The sequence below is a fragment of the Sapajus apella genome, unplaced genomic scaffold (genome assembly GCF_009761245.1).
Source record: "Sapajus apella isolate SASKATOON/1434 unplaced genomic scaffold, GSC_monkey_1.0 scaffold151, whole genome shotgun sequence".
Lineage (NCBI taxonomy): Eukaryota > Metazoa > Chordata > Mammalia > Primates > Cebidae > Sapajus > Sapajus apella.
This window is the reverse complement of record NW_022437091.1, coordinates 1,459,320-1,486,388: the sequence shown is the minus strand read 5'-3', so window position 1 is coordinate 1,486,388 and position 27,069 is coordinate 1,459,320. Positions and strand designations below refer to the sequence as shown.

General features: G+C 40.5%; 1 protein-coding gene and 1 non-coding gene across 14 annotated transcripts in view; one reads left to right on the top strand and one right to left on the bottom strand.

Annotated features, from left to right (window-relative positions):
* RNF212B (ring finger protein 212B) overlaps positions 1 to 27,069 on the bottom strand; it is a 64,053-nt gene that overhangs the window by 11,456 nt on the left and 25,528 nt on the right. For 5 of the 13 annotated variants that reach the window (XM_032265450.1, XM_032265451.1, XM_032265455.1 and 2 more), the window contains 9 exons: positions 9,933 to 10,048; positions 8,648 to 8,708; positions 7,920 to 7,948; positions 6,516 to 6,562; positions 6,256 to 6,298; positions 4,640 to 4,700; positions 4,205 to 4,253; positions 1,515 to 1,554; positions 498 to 595 (listed from right to left, as the gene is read on the bottom strand). In XM_032265450.1, the coding sequence (XP_032121341.1) occupies positions 498 to 595; positions 1,515 to 1,554; positions 4,205 to 4,253; positions 4,640 to 4,700; positions 6,256 to 6,298; positions 6,516 to 6,562; positions 7,920 to 7,948; positions 8,648 to 8,708; positions 9,933 to 10,048 (544 nt within the window). The remainder of the gene's footprint in view (positions 1 to 497; positions 596 to 1,514; positions 1,555 to 4,204; positions 4,254 to 4,639; positions 4,701 to 6,255; positions 6,299 to 6,515; positions 6,563 to 7,919; positions 7,949 to 8,647; positions 8,709 to 9,932; positions 10,049 to 27,069) is intronic. The other 8 variants (XM_032265457.1, XM_032265461.1, XM_032265458.1 and 5 more) reach the window with 7 other exon arrangements.
* LOC116541491 lies at positions 9,030 to 9,132 on the top strand. The gene has a single exon (XR_004264833.1). It is a non-coding gene; the product is annotated as a U6 spliceosomal RNA (small nuclear RNA).

Genomic DNA, 27,069 nt, shown 5'->3' with positions numbered 1-27,069 from the left:
ATGGGTTATAAAGTCCGTTCTTATCCTGTGAGGACCAGGTACTGGCAGAGAGGTCTGAGATTTAACTATAAGTGGAAAGATAGGCAATATAAATATTGGTGAGCTAAGGAAGATGGCAGCCCCTTAGCAAGAGGACTGGTGGTAGCACCTTTACCAAAAAAGATGGGGAGAGGAATGGATATTGGCTTTATAATCCTCAGAACTGTGTGCCCAGCATTTTCAATATAGGGACTTTTGAGAAGCCAGTTTAATCCTATAGGCCAAATTTCTGGCTAAATAGTAAGACTCGATGGTGACAAGATGAGTACTCACCAGGGAAAATCCAGAGTTTCCCTTCACTGTGAAGGAAATGGGATGGCTCTTAAAGAATATTAAGGAGCCAACTAGAGACAATGCTCTTTGGGGGGCAAACCCCAACTTCTTGTCATCTTGAAAATCTTCATTTTAGTATATGTGTCTATAGTTGAAACTCCACTCCTTTGGAAATGTTAACTTACCAGAATTGTTGGGGGTAAGGACTCTTGTGTGGCCTGAATGCCCATTTGGGGATGGTCTGAAAGAAAAAATCGCCTGTCCAGAGGAGGCAGATGAAGGTCTAAGGAAGGGAAATAAAAGCATCAGCAGAGAAAAGCAAAGATAAAGGTAAAAATAAAAAGAATATTTAATGTAAGAGCCTATACAGTTAGGCCAGAGAGGAAAAACTCCCCTGCTTGCAACTAATAATAAAATAATTTTTGCTTGCAACTAATAATAAAATAATTTTTTTGAGACAGGGTCTCACTCTGTTGCCCAGTTTGGAGTGCAGTAGTATGACCGTGGCTCACTGCAGCCTTGACTTCCTAGACTCAAGCAATTCTCCCGTCTTAGCCTCCCAAGTAGCCCATTAAGCCCAGCTAATTAAGTCTCACTTTGTTGCCCAGGCTGGTTGCCAACACCTGGGCTTAAACAAGCCTTCCACCTTGGCCTCCCTAAGTATAATCCCAGGATTATAGGTGGGAGCCACTACACCTGCCTGGCCAAAATACACTAATTTGGATGTATATTAAACACAGTGCTATCCAATTTTCTTTTTTGTTTATAAGGCATGTTACAAACTTCGGTGGTACAAGCCAGTGGAGAGGCAACCCTAGGACTGCTGACAGAGTTTTATATTTTCGTTTTGATTTGTTTTGTTTTTGAGACAGAGTCTCTGTCATGCAGGCTGGAGGGCAGTGGCACCATCTCAGCTCACTGCACCCTCTGCCTCCCAGGTTCAAGCAATTCTCCTGCCTCAGCCTCCTGAGTATCTGGGATTACAGGCATGTGCCACCACTCCCAGCTAATTTTTGTATTTTTAGTAGAGACAGGGTCTCGCCATGTTGGCCAGGCTCGTCTCGAACTCCTGACCTCAAGTGATCCACCTGCCTAGGCCTCCCAAAGTGCTGGGATTACAGGCATGAGCCGCTGCACCCAGCCTGCTGGCAGAGTTTAAGTATGAACACATCCCAAGAAAAAGGAAGCACAGTGTTACTCACCTGTAACATAAGCTGTGAGTTGAAGCTGGTGACGGGGTTTCTGGAAAGCATAAAAATAAGCCTGTGAGATAATCTATGAACTGGAGAAGAGATTCTCCAGTTATACTGGGGTGTACTGGGGGCCAAGGAAAAGGAAATAGAGATCAAAGATTTTTAGTATGTATGTTAGGCTTGGGGGCTAATGGCAAGTGAAAAAGCTTACAAATCACATAGCAGTATCTCTAACAGGTGCTTTCCTCTCCCTTTCATGAGACTGTGGGCCAAGATCCCTCACTGCCTTCGTGTGCTCTAATGTATCTGTGACTTGGCTTCCCCTCCAAGATGGAAATCACCAGAAAGAATAGGTAAAGACAAAAAAATAGCTACAAGTGGTAGAACAAAGATCTCCAAAAATTTCCTCCTCCATAAAAACAATGAGAAAATTGGCATAATGGTCAGAATAAACTTTTTTAGAAATCTGGAAATTGACAAAGGACTTGTAATCTGGAGAATGTTTATTCAAGAAAAATACCAGAATGTTAGTAAAAACAGCAAGGTTTGTGGCATTTTAATTTGCTCTATTGCCATTTCTCCTTCAGCTCCATGGTAGCCTTGAAAACCAACAGGGCACACTCATGGTGAAAACCAACAGTCTGACAATCACTAGAGGGAATGGAACAGGGTTGGAGCTTTTTGAAGGACTCATTTCCAAAGAACTGTCATTATTTGGCCTATCTAGCAGTTCCCTGAAAGACCTCACCTTCAAGCTTGTCTTTATTTGACAGCACCAGGACTTGGAGCTCAGAGCTTACCAAGTGCAGAAAAACCTTTTCCCGTCTGCTGAAAACAATTAGAAGCACTTGTTTGGCTGCCTAAGAAGATAAATATTAGCTGGGACAAACAAAAGGCTAACCAAAAAGCATGACATATAGAAAACAAATAACAAAATGCAGAAGGCATTCTGCATTTCTTCCTTATCTGTAATTACGTTAAATGTAAATGAATTAAAAGGCAGAAACTGGCAAAAAGATGAAAGAAAAACAAGTCCAACTATACATAGTCTACGAGGGACTCACTTTGGATTCAAAGATGCATATAGATTTAAAGGAGAAGGATGAAAAAATATATTCCACGCAAAAAAACAGTGAACAAGAGTGGCTATACTAATATCAGACAAAATAGACTTTAAGACAAAATTGGCTAGGCTTACACCTGTAATCCCAGCACTTTGGGAGGCTGAGGCAGGTGGATCATGAGGTCAGGAGTTCAAGACCAGCCTGGCCAACAAGGTGAAACCCTGTCTCTGCTAAAAATACAAAAAGTAGCTGGGCACAGTGAGACTGAGGCAGGAGAATTGATTGAACAAGGATCAGGGAGGGGGAGATTGCAGTGCACTGAGATTGCACCACTGCACTCCAGCCTGGGTTACAGAGTGAGACTCCATCTCAAAAAAAAAAAAAAAAAAGACAAAAGTGTTGGGCCAGGCACAGTGGCTCATGCCTGTAATCCCAGCACTTTGGGAGGCCAAGGCAGGCGGATCACTTGAAGCCAGGAGTTCGTGACCAGCCTGGCCAACATGGCAAAACCTCATCTCTATACTAAAAATACAAAAATTTGCTAGGCGTGGTGGCACACGCCTGTAATCCCAGCTACTCAAGAGTCTGAGGCACAAGAATTGCTTGAAGCCAGGAGGTGGAGGTTGCAGTGAGCCGAGATTTTTGCCACTGAACTTCAGCCAGGATGACAGAGTGAGACTCTGTCTCAAGAAAAGACAAAAAAAGAAAGTTGTTACAAGAGACAAAGGCATTAAATAATGATAAAGGGGTCAATTTATCAAGAAGAGAAACATTTATATGTGCACCTAACAAAAGTCCTAAAATACATAAGCAAAAACTGATATAATTGAAGAGAAAATTAGACAATTTGACAACAGGGACCAGGCATGGTTGCTCATGCCTATAATCCCAGCACTTTGGGAGCCGAGGCAGGAGGATTGCTTGAGCCCAGGAGTTCAAGACCAGTCAGGGCAACACAGGGAGACCTCATCTCTACAAATAAATTAAAATTAAAATTTTAAAAACTAGCCAGGCATAGTGGCACATACCTTTTGTTCTAGCTACTCAGGAGGCTGAGGTGGGAGACTATTTAGAGAATTTAAAAAAAAAAAAAGATTTGGGAATTTCAAATTCTTTCTTGTGACAGTCCTCCCTGATAGGTATTCTCTAGGTACTGGCTAATGCCCTTGAAAATGGTAACAATATAATAGTTTTAAGGGGCTTTAGTTAAGAAATTAAGAAAGCAGACCTAAAACATTCCTCCACTGGAATATTTTCATGTTTAAAACACAGCGAAGAAGCCAGATACACTTCAGGCCAACAGTCGGCATCTTGTGGACCTTCTTTTTACAATTAGCTTATACTGCCATCTTGTGGCAATTTTTAAAATTCCAAGTCAATTTTACTGAAAAGTTATCCTCCATCTCCTACCAGAGGTTTTCAATGACTTTCTATCACTCAGATCTTTATTTCCCCCTTATTAATTGGAGGAAAAAAAAATCATTATTTGAAAAACCTGTAATATATGTATGGATACCTGGAATCACTGTCTGGAAAAAAAGCAAAATGGCATTCTATTAGACATAGAAAACCAGAAATCCGCAGATCTCTGCATAGAGTAGGTTGACTTCTGACACCCTTTATCCCTCCTCTCACCATTATAAGGGTTTCTTGGAGTTCTCCTTTCCTGCAGACCTCTGCTTCCCTAATAGACAAATAATAAGCATCAATTAATAAATATATCTCAGTTCTCTGGCTTCCCTATTCCGTATTTATCTATATCTTCACATTCAAGCATATATTGTTCTACTACAGTGGGCAAACTAGTTTAAGAAAGAGCCGTACTTTACTCTTTCCAAATGAACACCATGGACACTGTTATTTCAGTCCTGAGACACTCCTACTATTTCCACTCCTATTTATTCTGTGTCAGTTTTTAACATCAGGTCTCCATTGCCAAAAGAAAATACGATCCAGTATGACATCAGACAATTTATGCCAAAACCAATATAATTTAAGTTCTCGATAAACCTTTGCTTTCATTTAGTGTTAGAAACTTCAACCTGGAAAGAGAAGGTGAACATTGCTTACTTGTCCGAAGCTACCAAAGCCAGCCTCTTTATAAGGAATAGATTCCGCTGAGGAGGATCGACTGTATACGGTGAAACAAAAAGAAAAAAAAAAAAAGAAAAAAAAAACTAGTTTTATTTGTTGTTGTTGTTTTGTTTTTGTTTTTGTTTTTTTTCAGACAGAGTCTCACTCTGTTGCCCAGGCTGGAGCACAATGGCACAAGCTCAGCTCACTGCAACCTCCGCCTCCTGGGTTCATGCGATTCTCATGCCTCAGCCTCCCTAGTAGGTAGGACTACAGGTATGCGCCACCACACCCACCTAAATTTTGTATTTTTAGTAGAGACAGGGTTTCACCATGTTGGTCAGGCTGGTATTGAACTCCTGACCTCAAGTGATCCGCTCACCTTAGCCTCTCAAAATGCTGGGATTACATCAAAATGCTGCACAGGCGTAAGCCACTGTGCAGCAAGCCTCAAAAAACCTAGCTTTATATGTTGTTAGTACACATAACACTTCACTGTTGTTTTTTGGGAAAGGGGCATATGTCACTAATAAAATGTCTTCAAAGCTAGATCGATGTGGGGAAAACAACTTTCTCTTCTAGTTTTGAGAGACTTCCTTGGCTCCCAGGAGGAGGGATTCCCTGACTTTGACACACATGGCCACCTTGGCACAAAAGCCTTGTGGTATGAAAAAACAAATTTGTTTGTATGTCCTCTTCTCCCTTTCCATCTTTCAGCATAGACTTAACTCCTTTAAGCCCAGACATCTATTGGGACCTGACTCCCAGTCATTGGTTACCAGTGTGTCAGGCCATCTGGACTTACCAGTGATGCTACTAACATGACACCTGCAAAGAGAGCAGTGGTTCCCTTTCCAGATTGTGGATCTTCAGATAAATTCTGCCATTTTCTTTCTTTCTTTTTTTCTGAGACAGAGTCTCACTCTGTTGCCCAGGCTAGAGTGCAGTGGTGAGATCTTGGCTCACTGCAACCTCTGCCTCCCGGGTTCAAGTGATTCCCCTGCCTCAGCCTCCCGAGTAGCTAGGATTACAGGCACATGCCACCATGCCCAGCTACTTTTTTTGTATTTTTAGTAGAGACAAGGTTTCACCATGTTGGCCAGACTGGTCTCGAACTCCTGACCTCAGGTGATCCACCTGCCTCAGCCTCCCAAAGTGTGGGGATTACAGGTGTGGGCCACTGCCCCTGGCAAAATTCTGCCATTCTCATTTCACTTCCTGAAAGCAGGGTCGGCTTGTGAAAAATTGTTAAACAGGCTAAATGTGAAATGTCAACCCTCACTCTAAACTTTCCCTGTTCAGAGCATCAGATGAAGACTTCATTGGGTTTTTTAATGGCTTTCTGATTTTTGGTAGTCCACTGAAGAAGGGAGTCTGAAAGTTGTATACTGTTAACGATTGTCTGCCCATGTCCTGCCTAAAATACCATGATTGTTTATGGAAAGTATCTTTAATAAAGCCGGATACAGTTTGGCTTGAAAAAAAAAAAAAAACCTAGCTTTAAACTTCTACATACACCTAAAATTTTGTCAGTCCCAATCTGAGCCACATCTAGATATTTCTTTCATCTTCCAACTCTTGCCAACAGTTTTAATGTTGCTGTGTAGGCTTACCTGACCACTTGACTGCTATGCTGGGAACTGGGTCGTGGGGTAACTGAAAGAGAATAGAGTGCAGAATAAAAAGTTGCCATCAATGGTGCACCCCGCCTTGCCTGGCCAATTTGTTGTGTGCGGTAATCTGTTATATGATGTTTTCATATTATACATAAAGTTAGGAAGATCACATTATTATCTTTGAAGGGAGACCATTTTCTACATAGGGAAAGGATATTCATCTCACACAGATATTTAAGGAAAAAAATGTTTTTCACCTGACTGTGATGGGGAAGTAATGCCCACTGGTCGAGGTGTGGTTGACCTGAAAGGAAAAAAAAGAGAAGCAGCTCAAATCCCCCTAAGCAGAGGTTAAGTGCCACTTTAGAGGATCAATCAGATCATTGTTTATAGAAATAATAGCTTCCTCTCTGAGCACAAATTGCTTACTCTCATGTATTATAGGTAGCATTGCCACATATGGAAGCAGCGTTTCCATATAAAACCCGTTGCTCTCCAACTCCCTAAGTGGAGCTTTCTCCACCTCTGTGTTGCCCATAATAAAAGTTGTAAAGTACTCCTTTCTTCTCTCCTCAGTGCCTTACCAAGTACTCTCAGCCATACAGCTGTCCATCCATTCATACATCCCTCCATCCTCTCATCCACCTTAAGAAACTAGAAAAAGAACTAAACCCAAAATAACCAGAAGGATGCTATCCAACAAGCATATATTTGTGTCCATATTTCCTAGATCCTGAGATTACAAAGGTAACTAGAATAACTGAGAAGCTTACAGGCTAGTGGGAGAGATTAAAAAAAACAATTAGAGCAGTGTTTAAGTGTCATAATGGGCTTATCAGAAGTACAGAAGGACAAAAGAACGCTAGACTATAACTTCTATGAATGTAGGGCACCATGTCTTTTTAATCCATCAATGCAGAACTGATATTAAAAATATTTTTAGGCTGGGCATGGTGGCTCACGTTTTTAATTCCAGCACTTTGGCAGGCCAAGGTGGATGGATCACCTCAGGTTGGGAGTTCGAGACCAGCCTGACCAACAGGGAGAAATCCTGTCTCTACTAAAAAACACAAAATTAACAGGGTGTGGTGGCACATGTCTGTAATTCCAGCTACTCAGGAGGCTGAGGCAGGAGAGAATCACTTAAACCCAGGAGGTGGAGGTTGTGGGTGAGCCGAGATTGAGCCAGTGCACTCCAGCCTGGGCAACAAGAGCAAAACTCTGTCTCAAAAAGAGAAAAAAAAAAAAATACACACACACACACCCATTTTTTTTAACAGTTGGTAGAGCATACATATCACTAATTAGAAAGGACCAGTGAAATATATCCAGCCCCTAACACAGTACCTGATAAGCTGTAGGCATTTAATATTTATTGAATGAATGAATAGACCATCTAACTCTACCTAATGCAATCTTCACAGAGGAAATGACTGAGTTGAGTTTTGAAGGATGAGTAGGATTTCGTAAGATGACAGTCCAGGGTGAGCATTACAATTAAAATTTTACTTCGGCACTTTTCAGTGAGTAACTGTTTCTCGGAGAAGTGAAAGCTAAATTCATTAACGATTTTCTTTCTCTCAGAGTTCACACAGCCAGGAGTCAAGAAAGAATAGGCATTTTCAGGGGACTGGGCTAGTACAGAAGCTGATAAAACTGACCTGCTTCCTTGGTACCAACTCGGAGATTCCTATAGGTTAAAAAAAAATAAAAACAGGAGTGAAAAAAGCTGCAACTGAGGATCCTAATCAACAGACCTTTAGTCTTAATTGTTAGATAACAAAGCTCAATGCCCCTTAGTCAGGGTTGCTAAGATTCCCAGTAGGGGGGAAAGTAGCCACAGTATTTCCTCAGGATATCATTAGCTTTGAGGGGATAATATTTTAGTTCATCATAAGTACACATAGGGAATCCCACAGACTAACATGTGGGGAAATATGGAGTCTCTGGGGAGAGAAAGGGAAATAACATACTACAATGTGCTTGAATAATTATAGGAGTGGGATCAACAGGAAAATTATACAAATACACAGAACATTCTTAGGAAGAAAAATTATTTAGGAAGTAGTGTGTGATGCAGAGGAAGGGTCCTGAGGTGTCTTGAGTTTATTAAAGAGAAATTTTTGAGTTGCAGCAGATGTCTCCTCTATAAGACAGCTTTCTAACTGGTATGTTGTGAATGGATTACGAGTGTGCTATATATTGATCCTTTCAGTCCTCCAAGGTCTGCTGAGACCTCATCCATTTACTATAGTGTGCTTATTGTACAAATATCAATTTCTGTGTGTTCCATGATGAGAAAAATGTTAGGAAACACTATTCTATACAGTCAGCTAGATAGATGAGAAAAGTAGGAGAAAAAATAATAAGGAAAATCTATTTCATTTACCTTTAGAATGGCTAGAAGTTTCTTCAGTTCTCCATTCTCCTTCCTTAAAACTGACAATTCTCTAGGCAAAAGATGAAAACAATCAGCTCCAGCATATCAGGGATTAAAAACCTGATTTTTTCTTATTATAACTATTAACATCTATTTAATGCTTATTGAGAAATGCTTGCAGCTATACAACCTATTTCTATCAGAGATTTTGTGATTGAAGGAGACAATGGCCTGATTTTGATAATGAGAACAATCAGGTGGACAAAATAAGAGATTACTTGGTATGATTTCAGGGGAATTTGCAAAAAGAATCCATTTCCTCTCTCCACACACACACACATCCCTGGCCTGCTAATGTCTAAAAGCTTTTATCAAGGATTCCATCTTTTGATTGCTCTGGCAGCACATATACCCAAATTGGAACAATACAGAGAAGATTAGAATGGCCCCCAAAGACAGTTAACATGCAAATGCTTGAAGCAATTCATAAAAAAAAAAATAACAATAATAATAAATTTAAAAAGAAGAAAAAAAAATCCAGACCAGCCCAGGCAATGTGGAGAGACTCAGTCTCTACCAAAAAAAAAAAAAAAAATTAGCCAGGCATAGTGGAATGCACTTGTAGTCCCAGCTACTTGGGAGGCTGAGGTGGGAGGATCACTTGAGCCCAGGAGGTTGACACTACAATGAGTGTTATCAGTGTGGATCAGCTATATCTGATTTTTCAAAAAGAAGTGGAGGGTTTTATTTTGTTTTTTTGAGACATTGTCTCACTTTTTCACCCAGGCAGGACTGTAATGGTGTAATCATAACTCACTGTAACTCAGACTCCTGGGCTCAAAGGATCCTCCAGCCTCAGCCTCCCAAGTAGCTGGGACTACAGGTGGGAACCACCATGTCTGGCTAATTTTTTATTTAAAAACCATTTTTTTTTAGAAGCAGAGTCTCGCTATGTTGCCCAAGCTGGTCTTCTCCTGGACTCAAGTGATCCTTCTGCTTTGGCCATCCAAAGTTCTAGGATTATAAGTGTGAGCCCCTGCACCTGGGCTGGGAAGCAGTTTCTGATACTGGGAAATAGAAGAGGAAAACTATAAAGTGAGGAGGGCCTCTGGAGGGCAGAAAGAAAAAAAATGGAGATTCAGGGGATCAAAAACTCTGTACCTGATTTTCCCAAACAAACAAATACATATGGAGCAATTTCCAGGCTTTGCAAACACAAGGAAATAAGGACTGTCACTTCTTAGAAAGACAAAACAAGAAAAAAAGCTCTCTAGGGATTTGACTTGTTACTTACTTGTCCTGGCTGACCAGCATTTGTTGTGCGTCCTGCATGGCTGTTTCTAACTTTGTAATTCTATGCTTATAAAAGGCGAGGAGGAGATCTGTTTGTTTCTTCTGGAAACTCCACACCTACTAGGGAAAAACAAGCCTTTAACATACTCTCCTATAACTCCTTTCCCTTCACTTTTGGCAACAAAGGGAAAGCCATCAAATCACACTTTATTATACTGCTCATTTTCTTCTAGAACATCTGGCCTAATTCACAACTTCCCAGAACTAGAGCTCAGCACTCAATTCCAAGGCACTGGCTTCTATTATCTTTTTTTTTCTTTTCTTTCTTTTTTTTTTTTTTTTTTTTATTTTTTGAGATGGCGTTTCACTCTGGTTGCCCAGGCTGGAGTGCAATGGCACGATCTTGGCTCACTGAAACCTCTGCCTCCTGGTTCAAGCTATTCTCCCGCCTCGGCCTCCCGAGTAGCTGGGATTACAGGCTTGTGCCACCCTGCCTGGCTAATTTTGTATTTTTAGTAGATACAGGGTTTCTCCATGTTGATCAGACTGGTCTCTAACTCCCTACCTCAGGTGATCCACCTGCCTCAGCCTCCCCAAGTGCTGGGATTACAGGCATGACCCACCGTGCACATCCCCTTCTACTATCTTAATGGGAATATTCTACCATAGTAGAAATGACCCTTTAAAAATATGATTTTTTATCCTGTGCAGTAAGAGAGATTTTTTAAAACTGTTTTTCAAGCTTAGAATTGATTCTAACTTGTCCACTATTAGTTTGGATCAGCTTCCACATTTATAGCTATTACAGAGCTTTCGTGACCAATTTACTTTCCCTAAAGACACGTACACCGAGTCACCTGCAAGCTGCTTATGCTGCTACAGGAAAGGGTGGAGAGGCACAGAAGGAGATTACCTATGCTTGAATTTTGTTTCTAGGCATGCACACATAATTTTATCGTTTGCCTTACTTTACCATTTGCTATGCTAATGTGTCTATCATAGGATTGCTGAATCGGATCAAAAGTTAATATTTAGAAAGTGTTTTAGCTTTGTCAGGCTCTACTTTTGAGTACACAGCAGTATTCATGTCTCATCTGCTTCCTCCCTGTTCAGACTATAAACCCTCTTTTGTCTAGGGTCCTTCTCTAGATCTTGGTACTCTTCTCATAAACTTTTTGTTCTCACCTAATTTTCAAATTGCTCTTGCCACCTTACTGAAGAATTGTACTTAAGAGTTTCCTTTCTACTAAAGGTAAACTAAATTGTTCTAGATAGATAAGAATTTATTCTAGTCTATTTTTCAAAAACAACAAAAATAAACCCTCATTTTTAATAAAAGTAAAATGCTTATTTTAAGCTATGAAAGAAGAATGTTTCGGAAATTCGGGAGGCCAAGGCTGAGGCAGGATTGCTTGAGGCCAGGAATTTGAGACCAGCCTAAGCAACATAGCAAGACTCTGTCTCTACAAAAAATATTTTTTAAAACTTAGCCAGGCATGATAGCACACGCCTGTAACCTCAACTACTTGAGAGGCTGAAGTGGGTGGGTCGCTTGACCCCAGGAGTTCGAGGCTGCAGGGAGCCATGATCATGTCTCTGCACTGCAGCCTGGGCAACAGAGCAAAACCCCATCTTTAAAAAATTATTTTAGAAAATTTGAATAGTGGAGGCCAGGCATGGTGGCTCATGCCTGTAATCCCAGCACTTTGAGTGATCTCAAGTGACCTCAGATAACTTGAGGTCAGGAGTTCAAGACCAGCCTGACCAACATGGTGAAACCCTGTCTCTACTAAAAATGAAAAAATTAGCCAGGCATGGTGGCACACACCTGTAATCTCAGCTAATGGAGATGCTGAGGCAGGAGAATCACCTGAACCCATTAGGTGGAGATTGCAGTGAGCCAAGATTGCACCACCGCACTCCAGCCTGGACAACAGAGTGAGACTCCATCTCAAAAAAAAAAAAAAAAAAAAAAAAAAAAATCTGTGGAGAAGCAGAATAAAAGTCACTCTGAATCCTGGGAATTACCTAAAATGTCAGGGGTAGGGATGAATCTATATAACAGACAGCCAAGTCACAGTGTTAGTATCCCAAATATCTTAATCCTACCCTTGGGGTTAGTTGGAAGCAAAATTAATTTAATATCTGGCTAGCATCAAGAAAAGCCAAATCCTGCCCTAGATTAGTTAGTCCTTCCCTTGAGATTACCATGGGTCATAAGTGCACAAACAGACCCCACTGTGGAACTCCAGGGTGCCAGACTGGACTATGGGAAGGTCTTTTGCCAGGCCTAAGCAGACCTACTTTGTCTACTTCTCCCCAAAAACTGATCATTCCAAGAAGAAGAAAGGCCAGTCCAGAAAACAACCGGCAAGGAGTATTAGAGGAGAAGAACAAGTGATTTTGCCTGATGCCAGGGTACAAATGTTTAGCCTATTTCAAATACATTCACCGAAGAAGAAGCTAAAATCTAACTCAGTAATGTACTTAAAAACTCAGTACATTACTTTAAAAAATTAGCAATAGTTAGTAATCCTTCAAATCCCTTGGCTTCATGAAAAGGTTGGCCTCTTTCCTTTCTCCAAAGAAGATTAACTTTTGCTTGCTCACTTGCTTTTTTTTTCTTAATTTAAAAAATTTTTTTAGAAATAATATATTGCTATGTTGCCCAGGCTGGTCTTGAACTCCTGGTCTCAAACAATCCTCCTGCCTTGGCCTCCCAATCACTTACTTTTTCTTAAAGGTGTGATTATTTTGTTAATACAGTAACACAGAGCTGATAATAATAAAAGTAGTTCTATTGATGATAACACTTAACATTGTCTGGATAATGCAAGTGTTAAATATTATTTGCTTTATTGAAACATTGATACCAACATTTTATTAGTATGAAACTACCCACTTCTAGACTCTGATTCCTTACTAGGGCCAAGTAAGGATATTATGGTCTTTTTGCTCTGATTCCTACCATTTTACTATTGATAGCGTGTCAAAATACAAAATTACAACAAATTTAGTTTAAAGATCTTAACTGGCTTTGATTTGCAATTCTAGACTTGAGCAACACATTTTTCTAAAATTTTTCTAAAAAACAGAATGAGTGTTCTGATGAACCGAGCAGAGGAGTTGGCTTTTTAGGCAGAAAAGGGCTAAAGAAAACAGAAACAGAACAAAAAGTACATGGGTTGGTTCATAGTTACTTTCCTTGTAAAAAGTTAAAGCAGAGGTGACTTCTTTATTATGCTGGCTAAAACTGGCCTGTTTGGAGATTTGGCTATTACCTCTCTCTCTCTCCTGATTTCTTGGAAGATCAAATAAACTGTCAGCATGAGTAAGGACATTTTGGTTTGGTCTGTTGGACCTAGTGCAGAAACTCAATCCAAACCAATGGCCTTGTATAAACTTTATTTTACATACAAAACATAATTTTTATTTTATATGCTTCAGAGAGTATTTTAAAACTTCAGTTCTGAATTAGGTCCAACAAAAGGTTGAAAAGAATAAAGGAGAAATAACTGAAAGACACTGAGAGAGGCACGGTAATGGAAGCAAAGGGGGAGCTTAGGTTTACTACGATAAGACAAGATATTTTGGTCCAATGTGGGTTATAATAAAAGAAACATTTTTGTTGTTTATACAAGTAGGCCAGATGCAGTGGCTCACGCCTGTAATCTTAGCACTTCGGGAGGCCCAGGTGGGCAGATCACTTGAACTCAGGAGTTTGAGAGCAGCCTGGGCAACATGGCAAAATGCCATCTCTACCAAAAATACACACATACAAAAAGTAATATATGCATTAGAAATGAATATTAGTTTATCATTTGTGTACTAAAGAATGACCTTCCCAATTCTTATTTTTATTTTGATAGAGATGGGGTTCTGCTACATTGCCCAAACTGGTCTCAAACTTCTAGCCTCATGTCATCCTGCAAGTGCTGGGATTGTAGGAGTGAGCCACTATGCCTAGTCTTAGTTCTTTTTTTTTTTTTTTTTTTTAGATAGAGTCTTGCAGTGTCACCCAGACTGGAGTGCAAGGACATGTTCATAGTTTACTGTAGGCTCAACCTCCTGTTCTCAAGTGATCCTTCTATCTCAGCCTCCCAAGTAGCTAAGACAACAGGTGCATGTCACCATACTCTGCTTTTTTTTTTTTTTTTTTTTTTTTTTTTTTTGAGAAGAAGTTTTGTCCTTGTCACTCAGGCTACAATACAATGGTGCAATCTCGGCTAACTACAACCTTCGTCTCCTGGGTTCAAGTGATTCTCCTGCCTCAGCCTCCAGAGTAGCTGGGACTACAAGCGCCTGACACCACACCCAACTAATTTTAGTATTTTTAATAGAGATGGGGTTTCACCATGTTGGCCAGGCTTGTCTGGAACTCCTGACCTCAGGTGATCCACCCACCTCAGCCTCCCAAAGTGCTGGGATTGCAGGTGTGAGCCACTGTGCCCAGCCCACCCCGTTAATTTTTATTTTTTATTTTTTAAGAGAAAGAGTCTCACTATGTTGCCCAGGCTGATCTCAAACTCCTGGGTTCTAGCAGTCCTCCTACTTTGGCCTCCCAAAATGTTGGGATTACAGGTATTAGCCACTGTGCCCTAACTCTTATTTTTAAATGTCAGCATTTTTATTTATTTGAAAATTTATTTTTGCATGCAATTTAAGTTTTGAACATTTGTAAATAAGACAAATAAGTTTTAGAAATTCACTTTAAAGGTACTGGTAAACTCATAATCTCTCTTTGACTTCAAAACTTATTACTTTGCCTTATCTATCTTTTGTGAAACTCCCTCATTCCACAGTATCTACAAGCAAGTCTTAGTATTTTTGAACTATATGTCTGGATAGTCATTTGCTTGATAAAAAAAAAAATTCTCTTTAGAAGTACTCCAACTAAAGAAATGAGAAAGGAAATGAAATCGGAATTTTTTTTTTTTTTTTTTTTTTTTTGAGGCAGAGTCTCACTCTGTCTCCCAGGTTGGAGTGCAGTGGCACGATCTCTGCTGACTACAACCTCTGCCACCCGGATTCAAGCAATTCTCCTACCTCCGGAGTAGCTGGGATTACAGGAGCGCGACACCAAGCCCAGGTAATTTTTTGTATTTTTTTAGTAAAGACAGGGTTTCACCATGCTGGCCAGGCTGGTCTCGAACTCCTGACCTCATGATTCGCCCACCTTGGCCTCTCAAAGTGCTGGGATTACAGACGTGAGCCATCTCATCTGGCCTCAAAATCGGAATTTTATAACTTCTAATGAACTAATGGATCTCTGCAAAGTTCATCAGTGGCTACCCTCATAGAAAATAAGAGACGTAAGACTTTAAGTACCTCTTGATGGAATACAACACTGGAATAAAGTGGTCTTGCCTCACCTTCCCCACCCCCGCAAACCAATGATGGTGATTAAGCCTAAACCTACCTATCTATTTACAGGAAATAGAGGACAGAGGAACATAGGAAATAACTCCATGGATACAATAAACAAAATCCACACTGTGGACAACTCTGTAGGACAAAAGACTGTTTTCTTCAAAAATAATTTAAAAAGAAATGAGAGAAAATTTATAGTGTAAAAGAAATTTAAGAGACATAATAACCAACTGAAATATATATCTTTCCTCAATTCAAAATGTGGGAACATTTTAAAACTGAGACAACTGGAGAAATGTGAATGCAGAATGATTATTTGACAATATTATGGAATCATTATTTTAGCATGATGTGGTTATATTTAAGAAAAAAATTTGTATATTTTAGAGATACACACTGAAATATTTACAGATTGAAATGATATAATATCTGGTTTTGGCTTTAAAATAATGTGGGTTGGGGTGGCAGGAGGTACAAATGGAGGAAAATTAGCCAATCGCTGATAATTGTTGAAGTGGAATGACGAATGAATGGAAATGAAACGGTCCTCATAGGGTTTAACAAGAATTACATGCCTGGTTCTGGGCAGAAATATAGTTACAATTAAGTATTAATCAGGCTGCACTTTGGCCCACTTCCTTTTAGGTGCAAAAGTCACATCACACTAGATGCTGACCATTTGCATCCTCATTGTTCTCATAAATAGAATCTGAAGTTAGAATCATAAGGCTTTTGCTTAAAAGTTGCTTAAGCTATTTTTCAGATCCTGAATTCCAGTGGAACAGCTGACACCAGCCAGTCTGAAGACCCCCATAGAGGAATCAAATCAGTATGAGAATGCAGTTTCGTCATCTCTCCTTCCCATGACTTCACCCTGCATTCTTTAACCAATCAATGACCCCCACACCTTGGCTTACTACTTATCCAACCCCTTTAAAACCTCTAGCCTCAAATTCCTCCTAGAGGCAAATGTTCGTCTGTCTTATGATTAAGCCTCTTTCTCTGCTGCAACCCAGTGTCTTGGTGTACTAACTTGCTGTTCACTGGGCAACGAACCTGATATAGTTCAGAAATTAATTATATTATACATATCATTATACTATTCTCTTTTAGGCATTTGAAATTATATGTGATAAAATCATAATAAACTATTTTTTTAAACGAGCTGATTTTGAGGAGGATCCTTTGAACAGGGTATTGTATAAGAAATATATACATGGTCTTTGTCCCTGGTTTCTCACAGCTACCAAAACCCTTGACGTTTCCTGAGTGATAGGAGCATCTTTTCAAGCCCCTTTCAATGACACCTGAGTTTGTGTTAATGAAGTGACTCTTGGTGGGCTCCTAGATAGCATCAAAATGGGGGCTTGTTGCCAGAGGAACCAAACACTGATTAGAGGGCTGAGGTCCCAACTCTTCTTCCTACTCCACCCCCACCCTAGACAACCAGAAAGGGAAAAGGGCTAGAGACTGAGTTCAATTGCCAATGACCAATTCTTTAATCAATCATGTCTATGTAATGGAACCTTCACAAGAACTCCTGAACAAGAGGGTTCAGAGAGTTACCAGGTTGGTGAACACTTGAAGATGCTGGGAGGGTAGTGCATCTGGAGAGGGTATGGAAGCTCTGCACCTCCTCACATACTTTGCATCTTTTCCATTTGGCTGTTCCTATGATGCACATACATTTATTTATTTATTTATTTATTTATTTATTTATTTTTGAGATGGAGTCTCACTCTGTCACTCAGGCTGGAGTGCAGTGGCACAATCTTGGCTCATTGCAACCTCCGCCTCCCAGGTTCAAGCTTTTTTTCTACTGCTTCAGCCTCCAGAGTAGCTGGGATTACAGACCCCCCACCAGCACACCTGGCTAATTTTTGTGTTTTTAGTAGAGTCAGCGTTCACCATATTGGCCAGGCTGGTCTTGAACCCCTGACTTCAGGTGATCCACTCGCCTCAGCCTCCCAAAGTGCTGGGATTATAAGCGTGAGCCACCACACCCAGCCTAATTCAGTCTTTAAAGTGTAGAAGTCAGGCATGTCTGGTATAAAGGTATGAAAGTATATGGTCTGTTAAAGAACTGCAAAGAACTAAATCTGCCTAATAGGTAATAATAACCTTATATAATAACTTGTGTTTGCACATGAGATATGAGGTGGTAGTTGTGATTGATATTGAAGCGGTTGGCCAGGCGCAGTGATGGAGACCATTCTGGCCAACATGGTGAAACCGCGTCTCACCATGCAAAATTAGCTGGCTGTGGTGTTTCGCACCTGTAGTCCCAGCTACTTGGGAGGCTGGGGCAGGAGAATGGCTTGAACCCTGGTGGCCGAGGTTGCAGTGAGCCAAGGTCACGCCACTGCGCTCCAGCCTGGTGACAGAGCAAGACTCCATCTCAAAAAAAAAAAAAAAAAAAAAGAAAAGAAAAAGTAATTGGAGAGGTTAAGAGGAACCAGATCATTAAGGTAACTCTGTGTCACTCTGAGGAGCCTGAAACTTAGGTAATAGGAAGCCACCAAAGGATTTTGAAAAGGCAGTTACTTGTTCAGATTTGTAATTGAAATAGATTATTGTGATGGGTCGGAGGGAACAGATTTGAGCAAAAAAAGAACCCCAAGGATGCTTTCTTAACAAAAGCAATTGGAGAATTGTTAATAAGATGTCTGAAGTACACACTCTGAATGACAGCTACAGCAGCCCACCAGGTGGAGGGTTATGTTTTGGGTTGCACAGTTTGTATGATCAAAGGAATACTACCTCACACTGGCCTAAGAAGAATTCAATACACTGTTTTGGAAGTCCTAAATACTGACAGACTAGCTTTTCCTTTTTAGGTAAAATAATCTCAAACTAAATAAAACTTTTCTTCAAAAGCACCATTGAGTATCTCTAATTTTTCTTTTTTTACCCAAGCTGGAGTACCCTTGTGCAATCATGGCTCACTGTAGCCTCAGCCTCTCGGGGTCAAGCAATCCTCTCACCTCAGCCTCCTGAGAAGCTGGGACTACAGGTGTGCACCACCAAGCCCAGCTAATTTTTAAATTTGTAGAGATGAAGTTTCACTATGTTGCCCAAGCTAGTCTCAAACTCCTGGCATCAAGTAATCTTCTCACCTTGGCCTTCCTAAGTGCTGGGATTACAGGTGTGAGCCATTGCGCCTGGTCCATTGAGTACCTCAGTTGTCCAAATTTTTAATTCAAATGAGGGATGGAGAAGCAAGCTCTGGTCTGTTGATGAGATCAAATCTTGACCTGATTTTATTCCAATAGTAAATGTAGAAATTATGTTATGTATATGTTAGTAAAATCATGTGACTTCAAAAATCTTTTTAAAACCATAAAATAGACCAAGGGTCAGCAAACAGCTTACCATGACTAGCTGGCGGTCTATTTTTGTAAGTAAGTTTTATTGGAACATAATTAATACACATTTGCTTACATGCTTTCTATGGCTGTTTCCATGCTACATCAGCAGAGCTGAGTAGCTGCATCAGAAATTGTATGGCCTGCAAAGCTTAAAATACTTACTGGCCTGCTGTGGTCTGAATGTTTGTGTCCCACAAAAATTCATTTGTTGAGACTCAACTCCCAATGCAATAGTATTAAGAGATGGAGAGTTTAGGAGATGATTATGTCATGAAGGCTTTGCTCTTGTGAATAGGATTAGTGCCCCTATAAAAAAAGGCTCAGAGTTGGGCACGGTGGGCACACCTGTAATTGCAGCACTTTGGGAGGCTGAGGCAGGCAGATTGCTTGAGCCCAAGAGTTCAAGACCAGCTGGGCAACATGGTGAAACACGGTACAAATTTAAAAAAATATTAGCCAGGTGTGGTGACGTGTGCCTGTAGTCCTAGCTACCTGGGAGGGTGAGGTGAGAGGATCGCCTGAGCTCAAGAGGGCAAGGCTGCAGTGAGCCATGATTGCATCACTGGCCATGACCATACCACTGCACTCCAGCCTTTGGAACAAAGTGAGACCCTGTCTCAAAAAAATACATAGAAAGAGGCTTGAAGAAGCCTGTTTGCCCCTTTTGCCATATGAGGATGCAGCAAGAAGGCGTTATCTTGGAAGCAGAGAGTAAGCCCTCACCAGACACTGAATCTGCTGGTCCCCTTGATGTTGAACTTCCCAGCCTCCAGAACTGTGAGAACTAAATTTCTGTTATTTAGAAATTGCCCAGTCTAAGGTATTTTATTACAGCAGCCCAGACAGACTAAAACAGCTGCCAAGGAGGTAAAATGGTAGAGCCACTTGGGAAAACAGTCCGGTAGTTCCTAAAAAAATTAAATATAGTTACCATTTGACCCAGAAATTCTACTCATTGGTATATACCCAAGAGAAATCAAAATATATGTCCATGTGAAAACTTGTACATAAATGTTCCATAGCAATATTACTTATAATAGCCCCAAAGTCTGGCCCAGTGCAGTGGCTCACACCTGTAATCCCAGCACTTTGGGAGGCAAGGTGGGCAGATCACCTGAGGTCAGGAGTTCGAAACTAGCCTGGCCAACATGGCGAAACCCCGTCTCTACTAAAAATACAAAAATTAGCTGGGTGCGGTGGTGGACACCTGTAATCCCAGCTACTCAGGAGTCGGAGGCAGGAGAATTACTTGAACGTGGGAGGTGGAGGTTGCAGTGAGCCAAGATCAAACCACTGCACTCCAGCCTGGGTGACAGAGTGAGACTCTGTCTAAAAAAAAAAGCCCCAAAGTAGGAACAACCCAAATGATGTCTATCGACTAATGAATAGAGAAGTAAAATGTATATCCATTTATGTAATAGATTACTATTTGTCCATAAAATGGAATGAAATACTAATAAAGTCCTAATAGATGCTACGACATGGATGAAACTTGAGAGAATTATACTTAGTGAATGCAGCAAGTCACAGAAGACCACACATTACAATTCCATATTTATGAAATGTCCTGAACAGTAAAAGCCACAGGGACAGAAGGTAAATTGGTTATCACCCCGGGATAGGGAGAGTGGGAAGGGCTTCGGAAGTGCCTGCCAATAAATACAGAGCTGCTTTTTGGGGTTTTGAAAATGTTAGAAAATTAGGCAGTAGTGTTTGCGCAATTCTGTGGATGTATTTAAAACCACAGAATTGTATACTTTAAAAGAGTAAATTTTATGGTGTGTAAATTACATCTGAATAAAGCTGTTATTTAAAAAGAAAGTGATTGCATGAAAACTAGTAGACCTGAAAAAAAGTAGATGTGGTGTTTATACTTCCCACTTGAAAACAATTTTTTAAAATATAAACTTCCTTTTACTTATATGATCTTTAACTATTTTAAAGTGGGTTTATAATTACTGAAACTTTCATGACTTTTCCACATTATTATTATTATTTTTTGAGATGGAGTCTTGCTCTGTTGCTCAGGCTGGAGTGCAGTGGCAAGATCTCGGCTCACTGCAACCTCTGCCTCCCAGGGTCAAGCGATTCTCCTACCTTAGCCTCCCAAGTAGCTGGGATTACAGGCGTGCACCACCATCCCAGGCTAATTTTTGTATTTTTAGTAGAGACAGGGTTTCACCATGCTGACCAGCATGGTCTCCAACTCCTGACCTCGTGATCCACCAGTCTTGGCCTCCTAAAGTGTTGGAATTACAGGTGTGAGCCACTGTGCCTGGCCTGTTCTTTAAACTAATAAAAGTACAGTTTTCAGGTCGGGTGTGGTGGCTCACACCTGTAATCCTGGCACTTTGGGAGGCCAAAGTGGTAGGACTGCTTGAGGCCAGGAGTTTGAGAGCAGCCTGGGCAACATAGCAAGACTGTCTCTGTTTTTGTTTTTTGGTTTTTTTTTAAGTACTTTACAGCTTTTAGAATATTTCCATAAACATTGTCTCATTGGATCTTTACAAGAAGTAGGATGAGTATTATTATTTCATATTACATGTGAGGAAGTATGACTAAGTTCAAAGAAATAAAGTTATAAGTTAGCAGGCTGATTTGGTCATTAGATTTCTACACCAACAGTTTTCCCAGTATTATCACTTTACCATATTTCATATACATTAAAGGAAAACTTCAATAAGGAAGATTATTAATTATTTCAAAAAGTATTTATTGAATCCTTCTGTGTTCCTGGTACTATGTTAGGAGCTGACATATAAGATGAGTAAGACTGATATTGCCCCAGCCCCCATGGGAGGATGCAGACAAGTAAACAGAAAGCTATAATACAAAAAACTGCTATATGCTGTGTGTATTTATCCATGTATATGTTTGAGGGCAAGACTGTTCCAGACAAATAAAACAGCATGTACAAAGGCCCAGAGGCAACAGATAAAATTATTTATTTAAATAATAAAAATAGATTCAGTCTGTCTGTTTTATAATTGGGGGAAGGGAGTGAGGATAAGGGATGAGACTAAAGAGATAAGCAGAAAGCAAAGCATCATCTGGCCTTATAGGCCATGTTAGGGGGTTGAACTTTATCCTCAGAGCAAAAGTTGTATTGAATGGTTTTAAACAGGAAAATAACATGATTATACATAAATATATATATAATTTTTTTGTAGAGATGAAGTTTCACTGTTGCCCAGGCTCGGCTGCAGTGACTATTCACAGGCATGATCCCACTATCGATCAGCACATTTCCAACCTGGGCCAGTTCACTCCACCTTAGGCAACCTGGTGGTCCCCACTACCAAGAAGTCCCCAAATTGATGCTGAACTTAATGCAGACACCCTATCAGCATAGCATACTATAGCCCAGACCTCCTAGGCTCAAGCGATCCTCCCATCCCAGCTTCCTGAGGTGCTAGGATGCCACCATGCCTGACCATAGTTATATTAAGCATGATTCTTCTGGCTTCAATATGTAGAACTGATAGGAAAAGGAAATACTGGAGGCCAAATATGTTAGAAAGTTCCATAGTGATCTAGATGGGAAACTATGGTGACCTGAACTAGGAGGTTGGAGATAAAGTGAATAGATTCAATATGTTTTACAGTGACAGAACATGATTTGATAATGGATGGGATATGTGAATAGAAGATGAAATAAAAAATGACTTCTAGATTTTTGGTGGATGGTGGTCATCATTAATCAGGATAGAAACAGGAAGAGTACTCCATTTTCCTGTGTGTATGTGTGGAAGGGGAGATGATAGGGTGGAAGGGTGTCTAGAATAATGAGTTCAGTTTGGGAAATGTTGAGTTAGTGGAGATATCTAGTTGACAAATGGATATATGCCTCTGAAGTTTGGGAGACAGCTCATTCATTCAGCAAAATTATATTGAATACAGCCGGGCACAGTGGCTCATGCCTGTAATCCCAGCACTTTGGGAGGCCGAGGCGGGTAACTTATCTGAAGCTGAGAGTTCGAGACCAGCCTGACCAAAATGGAGAAGCCCCATCTCTACTAAAAATACAAAATTAGCTGGGCATGGTGGTACATGCCTGTAATCTCAGCAACTAGGGAGGCTGAGGCAGAAGAATCACTTGAACCTGGGAGACAGAGGTTTCAGTGAGCTGAGATCGTGCCACTGCACTCCAGCCTGGGTAACAAGAGAGAAACTCCATCTCAAAAAAAAAAATAAATAATAATAATAATAATATATGGTATATATCGAGAGTGACAGAGCATGACTCCATTTCAAAAAAAAAAAGAAAGACAGAAAGTAGGGAAAGTATCCAGGATAGAATTCTGAGAAATACAACTTTAAGAGATGGACAGAGGAAGAGGAATCCAAAAGGGAAAGAGGAATCCAAAAGGGAAAGAGGAGTCAAAAATTGGCTATGGTAGTCAAAGAAAATGTTTCAAAGAGGAGAGAGTGGACCTAAGATGCTGCTGAGAGGGTAAATATGATAATAACAAAAGGAATCCATTGGATTTGATAACAAGGATGTTTTTTACGTCCTTAGCAAAGGGTTTCAGTGAGACAGTCTGAAGCCAGACTGTAGAGGGTTGTAGAGAGGCTTGGGAAGTGAAGAAACAGACTGAGTGTAAATAAACACTCATCAATGCATTCCATTATAGTTTTCTTTCTCAAGACTCTAATCAACATGTTCTTGTGAGAGGCACCAACAATTCTCATGGTGCCAGATCCAGTCAACCTTGCTTTGTCCTCCTGTTACTTCATCTCTCAACAGTATTTAACCCAGCTATATTTTCCTTTTTGAAACATTTGCCTTTCTTGGATTCTGTGACACCACACTTTCTTTGTTTTTACTCTGATTGCTGCTCTTGGTTAACTTCTTATCCTCCACTTAATTGCTAAATATTGAAGGGACTCTCTGGGTGATTTCATCTAGTCCCAGTGATTTAAATAATGTCTATATCCTAATGAATTCTACACTTATATCTTGACCATATCCAGTCTTGAACTATGCCATGGGCTCCAGAAACGTAAAGGTAAATTTATCTTCCCTCATGACTTCTCCACCTGGATTTCTTTTTTTTTTTTTTTTTTTCTTTTTTTGAGATGCAGCCTCACTCTGTTGCCCAGGCTGGAGTACAATGGTGTGACCTTGGCTCACTGCAACCTCTGACACCTGGGTTCAACTGATTCTCCTCCCTCAGCCTCCTGAATAGCTGGGACTACAGGCATGTGCTACACGCCCAGCTAATTTTTGTATTTTTAGTAGAGATAGGGTTTCACCATGTTGGCGAGGCTGGTATGGAACTCCTAACCTCAGGTGATCCACCCACCTCAGCCTCCCAAAGGGCTGTATTACAGGCATAAGCCACCATGCCTGGCCATCCACCTAGATTTCTAACAAACATCTAAAACCTAATATGTCCAAAATAATATTTTCCCTCAAAACAGTCTTCTCAGTCTTGATAAAGGATAGAATCATCTCACTCAGCTGTTCAAGAAGAAAACTCAGGCATCTTCCTTGCTTCCTCTTTTGCTCATCTCCCATATCCAAGTCAGTAAATTCTACTAAATTCTTTCTGGAATAAATTATCTCTGAATTAACTACTTTTCTCTATTATTTTATTTTATTATTTTTATTTTTTCAAGACAGAGTTTCACTCTGTCGCCCACGTTGGAGTATAGTGGCTCGATCTCGGCTCACTGTAAACTCCATTTTCTGGGTTCAAGCAATTCTCCTTCCTCAGCCTCCCAAGTAGCTGGGATTACAGGTGCCCACCATTGTGCCTGGCTAATTTTTATACTTTTAGTAGAGATGGAGTTTCACCATGTTGGCCAGGCTGGTTTCGAACTTCTGACCTCAGGTGATCTGCCCACCTTTGCCTCCCAAGGTGCTGGGATTACAGGCATGAGCCACCATGCCTGGCCCTCTTCTCCATTTCTATTTCCACTGCTTTAGCCCAAGCAATCTTGCTTAGATTTTTCCTTTGGCTTCCTAACTGGTTTCCCTGCTTCTATCTTAATCTCTCCTATTGTTCATTTTCTAGTCAGCAGCCAGATCCTCTTTTAAAATTATATAACAGATGCCATTTCCTTGTGTAAAACCCTTCAATGGTATCCCACTGCTCTTAGAAATATAAACACCTTCTTGTGGCCTATGAGTACCTATATGATCAAGTCTTCCTCTCTGATCTTGCCTTGAATATTCTCCCCTCTTACAGGCCCATGCCTATAATCCTAGCACTTTGGGAAACTGAGGCAGGCGGATCATGAGGTCAGGAGTTTCAGACCAGCCTGGCCAACATGGCAAAACACTGTCTCTACTAAAAAAACAAAAAATTAGCCGGGCATGGTGGTACGCATCTGTAATCCCAGCTACTTGGGAGGCTGAGGCAGGAGAATTGCTTGAACTCAGGGGGTGGAGGTTGCAGTGAGCTGAGATTGTGCCATTGCACTCTAGCCTGGGCAACAAGAGCAAGACTGCACCAAAAAAAAATTTTTTTAAAGCCTTAATGCGTATTAGTTCATTTAGCAAACATTTCTTACCCAATTTGTGCCAAGTACCTAGGTAAACATTGGGTCACATGAAGATGATATTTGCCTTTGAGAAACTTCAGTGAGAGAAAGAGAAATAAGAAATAGTAGAAATAAGTTCAGTGAGAGAAAGAGAAATAAGAAAAATTAAATTAAAACAAAACACTTGGCTGGGCATGGTGGCTCACTTCTGTAATCCCAGCACTTTGGGAGGCTGAAGTGGGTGGATCACCTGAGGTCAGGAGTTCGAGACCAGCCTGGGCAATATGGCAAAACCCCATCTCTACTAAAAATACAAAAAATTAGCCAGGTGTGATGGTGCGCCTATAATCCCAGCTACTCAGGAGGCTGAGGCAGGAGAATTGCTTGAACCCTGGAGGTGGAGGTTGTAGTGAGCCGAGATTGCACCACTGCACTCAGCCTGGGAAACAAGATCAAAACCCTGTCTCAAAAATTAATTAATTAATTAAATAAAACACATTTTCAGAGTTAAGTATTTTGCAGAGTTAAGAGCAATGTGGGGTAAGAGGACAAAGGACAGAGCAAGACTCTGCCAACAGGAATCAGGGAAGGCTTTTACCAAAGAAGGAACAATTACTGGCATGGACTTGAAAGATGGCTAGTTGTGGTTAAGGGTCTAGGGCATATGATCTAGGAATAGATGAAAACTTACAGGCCAGGCATGGTGGCTCACGCCTGTAATCCCAGCACTTTGGGAGGCCGAGGCAGGTGGATCACCTGAGGTCGGGAGTTCGAGATCAGCCTGGTCAACATGGTAAAATCTCGTCTCTACTAAAAATACAAAATTAGCCAGGTGTGGTGGCTCACACCTGTAGTCCCAACTACTCAGGAGGCTAAGGCAGGAGAACGACTTGAACCTAGGAGGTAGACGTTGCAGTGAGCTGAGATCACCCCACTGCACTCCAGCCTGGGCGACAAGAGTGAGACTCCATCTACCCCCGCCCAAAATAAAAGAAAGAAAACTATCAGATCTATATGAGGTCCTCCAATCCCTTAGAAAGACTATCTTAAGGTGAGTAAAGAATTCAAAACAGGCAGCTTGATCAACTATTAGCACAGAGTACAGCAGAAAATGGCCTTAAGTCATTGTAGAGATTGGAGACTGTAAAAACATAAATCGATATTTAGAGCAACATTTCATTCATTCATTCAATGACAACATTTTGAGTATCCACAACTTATTAAGGACTATTGAAAGAGAACAATAAACAAAACCAATCAATTCTGTCTTCATGGAGCTTACATTCTAGTGCAGGATTCAGACAACAAATATATAACATAATGTTAGAGAAAAGAGCTATAATGAAAAAAAAGCATGGTAAGGAGTAGAAAATGTTGGGGCTACTATTTGAAATATGAGAGTCACTAAAGGACTGACTGAGAAGAAGGTTTCAAGCAGAATCCTGAATGATACAATCTAGGTATTGGGTCAGTTACTCAGCTACACAAATGAGGAAAACACATTTTCAGACTCTGCTGACTTCACCAAACTGGCCCTTCACTAAAGTGATGATTAACTAACCCTTTCCATTTATTTTATCTTGATTATTTGACTATGTGTAATTGGTCCCATGATCAGGCAGGTTAGGATTCAGACTACATACGATTTCCCTACTGATCATTAACTAAGCCCAGGTTTATTTATTAACCAAAGGTCTGTTCTTTCTCTTGTTCCTATGACCTTGTTTACATTTCTCCATGAGTCTCAGCTGGATTTTAGTCTCCTTATAATGTTAAACATAGTATATGTCAAATATGATGGCTCAACCAAGCAGCTAAAGGCAGCAGGCACCAAGCCTTAATTCCCCTTATTCTATCTCTAGTGTGGCGACTGAGAGGCAGGACATTGAAGAAAAATTAAATCTTCAACCA